General features: G+C 44.6%; 2 protein-coding genes across 4 annotated transcripts in view; both read left to right on the top strand.

Moving 5' to 3' along the window:
- nap1l1 (nucleosome assembly protein 1-like 1) overlaps window positions 1-1,581 on the top strand; it is a 13,316-nt gene extending 11,735 nt beyond the window's left edge. For all 3 annotated transcript variants that reach the window (XM_015378444.1, XM_015378443.1, XM_015378445.1), the window contains one exon: window positions 185-1,581. In XM_015378444.1, the coding sequence (XP_015233930.1) occupies window positions 185-223 (39 nt within the window). In that variant the 3' untranslated portion in view covers window positions 224-1,581. The remainder of the gene's footprint in view (window positions 1-184) is intronic.
- Window positions 1,582-4,509: 2,928 nt separating this feature from the next.
- phlda1 (pleckstrin homology-like domain, family A, member 1) overlaps window positions 4,510-7,893 on the top strand; it is a 7,977-nt gene continuing 4,593 nt past the window's right edge. The window contains exon 1 of the mRNA XM_015378407.1: window positions 4,510-5,387. Coding sequence (XP_015233893.1) covers window positions 4,674-5,348 — 675 coding nt within the window. The 5' untranslated portion in view covers window positions 4,510-4,673 and the 3' untranslated portion in view covers window positions 5,349-5,387. The remainder of the gene's footprint in view (window positions 5,388-7,893) is intronic.

Below are 7,893 nucleotides of genomic sequence, written 5' to 3'. Positions count from 1 at the left end.
AAGTTTATAAACTTTTGAAATTTTTTCCCCCCCTTTTACTATATTTAAAAAATATAAATATTAAAGTATGAGACAATAATGGAGCCAAATTCCGCCCATACACGTCTCGCTGCTTTTCTATGTAGCTTTAACTATCCGTTCAGGAGGCTGGATCCTAACCCCCCCATCCTGTGATTTGTTGCAGAAGGATGCTACCCCCCCAGCTGAGTGCAGGCAACAGTGAGTCCTTGCCTGGCTGCCATGAGGATCAACTGCACTGTTCTGGCTTCTCAAATTTAAAAAATTAAAAAGTTACTTATCGCCTTACAATGTTTTGTATTTTTCTTGGTAGGGAATTTGAAGAGTTTCCAGATTTTTGTTACAAAACCAGTGGTGATATACTGCGGGCCGTTTGGCTCATTATACATAATATTTTACTAGACCGTTTTCCTCCTCTGTACCATAGTTAGCCTGCAGGAAAACCTCTCCCTCAAACAGCATGATCTTGTTTCTTCACAGCTAAACTAGTTTGAGTTCTTGTGAAGTTTTTTTCTGGATGTTTGCTCTTAGACAACAGCTGCGGTTTAGACGGCAGCATCAGTTCCCCTCCTTCCTATTGTTCCTCGTACCCAAGGTCCAGGTTGGCTGGTTCTGGTTGTCCCAGGGTGGTTTTATTATCGGCGTTTTAGCGTCGGGTGTTCATTCCCAGATCCCGGGCGCTAAAGTCCTCCCGCTCTTTCCGCTCGATACATTCCAGTAAGCAGACCGGCTGTTGAAATGGCCCCAAACCCGAAGCTCGTCCAGTTCAGCTCAGCCTGGTTGATTCTCTAGAACATTCCAGAGATCTGTGGATTGGGGAACGGCTCGGTTCTGCTGGAGGACCAGTTTATGGGGGGGAACCAGTCCTAGGAACCTGGAGCTTTGTGCTCGCTGTGGCGTGGCTGTCGTCTTTTCTATTGCACTTTGTACCAGTGTGTGGTGTCCTGTCAGCGGTTAGCAGCACTTTGTCGCTCTCTGTCTAAAGGGATGATGGTTGAATGCCGCTCTGGTTTATTCTTTGATTTTTACAGGAAGTGGCAAACTTTAGAAGCTTTATCCAAACGTTGGGCAGATGTAGCAAAGGGGACAAGCAGAAAGTGTCTGATTGGCCGAGCCCGTTTATCATGCGCCACCTAAAGCCCAGCGGCTGAAGTCCTTTGTACATTTATTTAACTCACTGTGAACGGGGGAAATCCTGCAGCCGATGACCCTCCTCCATCCCACTTCCTTTATTTTTTATTAACCTAGAACGCCATAGGAAGTACGTCAGAGCAATACTTTAAGCCAGTTAGGGGCTACCAGGAGGAAATCCTAGCCTGCCACTCTCTCCGGTTCTTCAGACGGCAGTGGTGGTTTTGGACCCTGAGTGGGTCCATTATAGAGAGCCAGGGTACCTCTGATACTGCAGGGAGCATTCACATCATATTCACTGGGAGAAGATGCGACTGGGTCTCTGTAGGTCGCTTCTGAGCAGCTGTTGTCAAGGCAAAATGCTATGCTACAAAAATACTAATGTACTCAATACCTGTACCTGTATGTTCCTGAATAAATTGGTTAAACATCTCTCCCTTGTTTTTTGTTTTCTTTTAATTAGCATGTTTACTTAAGCGGTCAATATATTACCTGGAAGTTTCAGCACTATAATGATTTTTAAATTGCTAATGGGAGTGGGGAATTTCTATTTAAATTTTTTTTTCCAAAACTACTTGAATTCAATCAGATGCAAACAGGTTTTCTACAGCAGACATTTTTAATTTAAAAGAAAATCTAAATTAACTATGTAATGAAGCAGCAAATTCTGTCTAAAACTATACATGTATAGAACTAAAGAATAAAATTACTCCTAATGAAAATCATATCTAAACTGGTCGTGTCAACAGGGGAAGCTTGCTTTAGGTTTCAGGCCAATTTAAAATCACATTCCATTTTTATTCACTTTGCATCAAAATCTGGCTCAACTGCTATTAATGTGGCGATTGTCCTTTTATAATATAAATATTGCATTTTAGTTCAGATTTTTCCATAAACGGACTCAAATGCAGTGTTTAATCATCTTTAGTTAAAGTTTTTTTTTTTCCTGGAATGGGCTTTGTATTGTCTTTCTGGTTTTGGTCACAGGAATATCTAATTAGAGGCTGAAAAGATGTTATTTTTGTCAAATTTAAACCTATAAAATTTGAGATAAAATAAACTTACAGAAACCTACACAGTTTTATAAGGGCACTGGGCCCCTGTTGGCTCCAGTCTAGGACCACCCATGGATCATGTGGTTAGATCCATTGATCTCTATTCACTGGATTGCTGACAAACATCTGATTTACTGCTATAACACAGACTGTTTTTGTATGACTGGGTAAAAATTAAGGCATTAAAGTTTTATTAGATGTTATGCACTTATATAATGGATTTATGGAATATAATGGAAGGTAAAAAGCTAATTGAAAAGTTAAAAACTGGAAAAAAAAAAAATTTGGAGTCAGCGAGGGAGCTGGCTCCCTGTGAGTGGAGAAAGCACCCCAGTCCTTTGCTCCCCATCCCCGAAATCGTCCCTCTGCCTGCTCCATCACACTGCCACACATGTAGGTTTTTGGGGAGGGGGTCGTTACTAGAGGGCCCCACCTTCTGATGACGTCACCTACCCTAATTTTATTTTGCATTTTAGACACATCTACAACATTTTCACAACACACACTTATTTTATGGGCCTCACCACGGTCGGCTCCACCCATCCCCTCTTCTATTTAGACATTAAGGGTTCTGGGTTGTCGAATGGAATCTCCCGGAGGGGGGGTGGACTGTGCTGGATACCCCCTTTTGGTACTCCCAGTTTTAATTACATCTGAGAGCAACACACAACACCACATCTGAGCAGGCGCAGGGAGGATCAGGGTCTTCCTACACCCCTGTTCCCCCGGCTGCCACCCGGAGTCTGGGGCCTGGAGGAAGAGCGAGCCGCCTGGTCTGTGGTCTTGGTGGGGGGGCGGCTGCGGGGCCTAGGTGGCCTGCTGGTGGCGGGGTTGTCACTTCTGCTCTCCCCAAAGAAGGTTGGAAGGAGGGGCGTGTAGTGGCTGGTTGAAGTAGTTTGGGGGGGGTTCTGGTTGGGTGGCCTGCGCGGGATGAATGGATGGGTGAAGCAGGAATGAGATAAGCTGGTGTGGCGGTGTTGCCGCTCCCCTCCCCCCCATCCGGATTTTAGGTTCACTTATTGGGTCATCCGATAATCCCGGGACCAACCACCGGTGCTGCCGGGTCCTTGGTCCTGGTATTATTGGATGTGAGTGTTATGTGTGAATGTGTGTCCGCGTTTTCTCTTTTTTTTTCTGTGGTGCGAGAGGGGGCACTAGGGTGGGAAGGTGTGATTGAGACTGAGTTTCTTTTTTTTTTTTTTTTTCTTCCAAATACATCTCAAGTCTCCGCAAAGTGCGGAGCCCATTCCCCCCGTTCTCCCTCCGCTGGCCGGCGTTGGGGCTCGCCGGCGCACTGGTGGAGCTCGAGGTTTGGGGGTGGATGCCCGGGTGGCTGCTTGCTCATTCATGGCGGCCTTGCTGGGGCTCCTATCTGGGGGTCGGGTGCCCCTGGGGCTTCGGATCTCTGGGGCCCAAGGCCGGATTCACTTCAGGGTGGCTGGCTGCCGGCGGAGCCTGCAGACTTGTCCCCGCGGCTCCCCGGGGCACCGGCATTGCGTTGGATTGGGGATTTCCTCGGGGCTGTCTCTCCTCCCCCCTTGGTGGGGGTCTGATTTCCTCAGCTGGCCCCTCCTTGGTGCCTTCGCTCTGATTGTGCTCTGATTGTGGTGATTGTTTTTAACGTATCAGTGTGAAAATAATCCAGATTAGGACTGGTATGGATGTAAACAGCATGTTTTAGAGTAGACTAAAAGGACTAAAAGGATTATTTTCCTCCAAGAAGGGTTTCTATGAAAATTAAAAGGCAGGCAATGGCGTACTGGATTACCCATAATTCTAAGTCATATTATAAAAAATAAAATACTCAAATACATCGTTCTTTTAAGATCTTTATTGCGGTTTGAAACATATTATATGAGTGTATTTTTTACCAACTGTTTAATGAACTATACACAGTTATTAAGATAGTAATTAAAAGTACCACTGTCTGCTTTGCTATTGGTGTCGTGTTTAAACGGCTCACCATCCTTTGTCTGCCATGTGTTGGGGTATAAATACAGTCCGGTCATTCAAACTAGTATCAGGTGGGTTTAAGCAGAATTTTTCGCACCATTGCATCTGCAAAGAGACGTCCTAGTCTACATTTGCATAGGGGGCCCCCCAGGTGTCAGTGATGGGGCCCCAAAGCAACTGCAGTCTCTGCTCACCAGTATTTACGCCATTGGGCCCCCCCTATTAAAATTCTCTGGCTACGCCTCTGCTCATAGGTTCCACCAGAGGGCGCTGTAGTGCTTTTAAACACATGAGTGTCAGAGTGAGGTTTACATTGGAAATGAAATAAGACAGTAAACATCAAATATATAGTAATAAAAAGCGATCAGAGAGCCTGTGGTGATTGTTTTAAACGTATCAGTGAGAAAATAATCCAGATTAGGATTATTATGGATGTAAACAGCGCGTTTTAGAGTAGGCAACTCGATTTAAAGCTCCAAGAAGGTGTTTCTATGAAAGTTAAACATCCCCGCTGCGATGATGGAGGTTTGTCTTTATAGTATTACAGGGAGCATCAGTGACCGGGCTTCCATTACTCTACTCAGGGGGGCGGTGCACTTCTCCAGACCCCTCCCGCCCTCTAAAGCCGCTCCGCAAACAGCGACCAGCAGCAGTCCGGAGCCAGCTGCCTCCAATGCCCGCAGCCTCTCCGGGACACAGCGCCACCGATCAAGCGTGTTGAGGCTGGAAGTGGGAGGAAGCATGCTGGAAAACGGCAGGAAGGTTTATAAGGAGGGTCTGCTGGAGAAGCGGAGCGACGGGCTGCTGCAGCTCTGGAAGAAGAAGCGCTGCGTCCTGACGGAGGACGCCGTGCTGCTGCTGCCGCCCAAGCAGCACGATCACCCGCAGCAGCAGCACGGAGGGGAGCCGGGCAGAGTCAAGGAGCTCCACTTCGCCAACATGAAGACGGTGGACTGCGTGGAGCGGAAGGGAAAGTACGTGTACTTCACCGTGGTCATGGCGGAGGGGAAGGAGATCGACTTCAGGTGCCCGCAGGACGAGGGCTGGAACGCGGAGATCACCCTGCAGATGGTCCAGTACAAGAACCGGCAGGCGATCCTGGCTGTCAAGTCCACCCGGCAGAAGCAGCAGCTGCTGGTGGTGCAGATGCCCGGACACAAGAGCGTCCGGAGCGCGCCGAGCGTGGCGTGACGCGCGGGGCGCCCCGCAGACACCCGCGCGCCTTCAGCGGTAAGATAAGACACAGATTTAATGATGAACTTCTGAAATAAAACATGAAGCAATCAGCTGACATATAGTGAATAAGTTGAGTTAAATTCAGAAACATGAGCTCCTGATGTTTTGCTGCATAGGACAACTTCCAAATTTACACCATGAGGTGGTGCAGCTTTTTCTGCTCCCCTCTCAGATTTCCACACACGTGGATCACTGTGGGAGCAGCTTCCAGCGCCACATCCATGTGTGAACCCATTCAAACATAAACCTTATTATAGGAACCACATCTGTTCCTGCAGAGGTGGTTTCTGTCTTTACCAGGGGCGACCTAAAGGTGGACGGGGCCCTGAGCAGGAGTTAATTTGTGGTGCCCACTGGCTTATTGTTTGGAGATGTGGCATTTAAGGAAAGTTGTAGAAGCATTAATAGTGATCTAAAGGTGATTTCCATGAAGATACCAGCTTGCTATACTCGTGAAATATGCAGCATTTATAATTTTTAATAAAATACAAGATTATTTGGCTTTTATTTTAGGGCTGGGCGATGAGGCTTGAAAATAAAATCTCTGATGTACTTATTGTTTATCCTATTAAATAAATTTCTTTAGAAGTTAGTTTCATTAGAAAAAAATGCAAAAATTTTTTTTTATTCATCAAATCATTGAGGTGACCTTAATTTAAAGGGCAACCAAAATCAAGCTGTGAAAACTGCTTTAAAAGCATTAAATGTAAACTAGTGCTACAGTATCACACAGTGCACTAGTTTATAGGGTTTAAGGAGACATCTGAGAACAAAAAGTGTTGAACTGAGTGTCTCTGAGTGTCTATGGAAGCTCAAAGAGTGGATTGATGGGGAAAAAACTTGATTTTTTTTTTCTTTCCCTCAAAAATTAAAACTTTATCACAAAATAAAATGAAATTAAACAGGCTCATCACTAAACTTTTTGGCAGTCACACAGATTATATTAAAACAGAATAACTATGTTCTTTCATCTAATGCTTCTCACCTCTTAATGACATAAAACATAAAAGTTACTCCAGCCTCCATGCACTACAATCATAGCAAAGCTTTTGCCAATCAGCGGCTCCTCCCTCCCCCTACTCATTCGCTGTGCAGCCCCCACGCTGCTGAATGGAGTCTCTTTGATGGAGGTTTAGGGAATAACTAAACGCTCCGCCTTTGAGATGGCCTTCCCTCCACCTGCTGGAACAGGAAGCTGTCGTCACTTTGGTAGCGTCTCTATCAGCGACTGTCACTATGATACACTGGCTGCTGTAGAACGAACGCTTAAAGGTATAGTGGAGGATGTTCTTTTTCCGGGTGGATCATCAAAATAAGTGGTCCTCCTAATTGTCAATCATTCTGGTGAAATGTTTACACAAGGCGCTCTCGTCCCCAATTTCACTTGCCAGTGGTAAGGAAGAAGGAGGAAGAGACAGAAGGATGACTTTAAATGGAAAACTCATTTATAACCCAGATGCTAAAAAGAAAAATACTTGCATGATTTTAATGCAGGGTTAAAGCACATGCTTTTGGACTTTGTCGAACTTGTCTGCTTTCCTAAAAAGCTCTGTAGGCAGGTCCGCTGTCTGCCTCATTCTCATCAGGTCTCTGCAGCCAGAGTTTACAGCTGGTCTGAGAGGCAGAGAGCAGAGAAAGAGAACGAACCTTTAGATCCTTTAACAAGGATCATGAAAATTATGAATTCAGAAGAAATCATATAAAAACAAAATATATAAAAATGGTCCCATGTTCATCCTATATTTCCTGTGTTAATTAAAAATTATTTACTCTCCATAGCAGCATCTGTTAATTTTTTATTTTTTGAGGGTTTTTTTGGCACTAGTGGCTCGCTTTTTCGACAGTAGAATGACAAGAAAGGGCGTATGAAAGAGGGGGAGAGACATGTGGCAAAGGATTCGAACCCGGGTCAGCCGCGTCGCTAACCGCTGCTACACCTGCTCGCCCCGCGTCTGTAAATTTTAATCGAAATGTAGAAGTTGTACAGACTTTGACGATGTTTTAAAAGAGCTGTTTCTATCCTATTCAATACAGCTGTTTTTAACATTGTGATAAGTTGTTAAAACATTTGCAATTCTAACAAAATAATTTATTTAGACTATGTGAAATAATATTAGTGTATAAAGTTTTTATTTACTTGTGCGCAACGCATGGGCTGAAGTTACGTCTCATCCTCCATGCTAACAATAATTTGGTGCTGCATGAGTGGGAAACCGATCTTTACGCGCCGTAAAAAGCCTTTTTAAGTAATAACCGTAAGTATTTGGTTTCAGATGGGACGTAATTTGGCCAACGCTTCACGGGTAAAATAAAAGTAAAAACTAGATTTTGCGGGAAAAAAAAAATAACGACAAAACTAACTGAAATTTTGATAGAAGAAAGTGCTTCATTTTTGTTTGTGTATTTATCAAAATGCATTAAAGGGATAGTACACCCAAAACATGATTAGCCTTCATTTTCTACTCACCCCCATGCTGAACAACACTCTGGAGTACTTTTT

Source organism: Cyprinodon variegatus, unplaced genomic scaffold (assembly GCF_000732505.1).
Source record: "Cyprinodon variegatus isolate N-32 unplaced genomic scaffold, C_variegatus-1.0 Scaffold172, whole genome shotgun sequence".
Lineage (NCBI taxonomy): Eukaryota > Metazoa > Chordata > Actinopteri > Cyprinodontiformes > Cyprinodontidae > Cyprinodon > Cyprinodon variegatus.
This window is presented reverse-complemented; position numbering and strand designations above follow the sequence as displayed.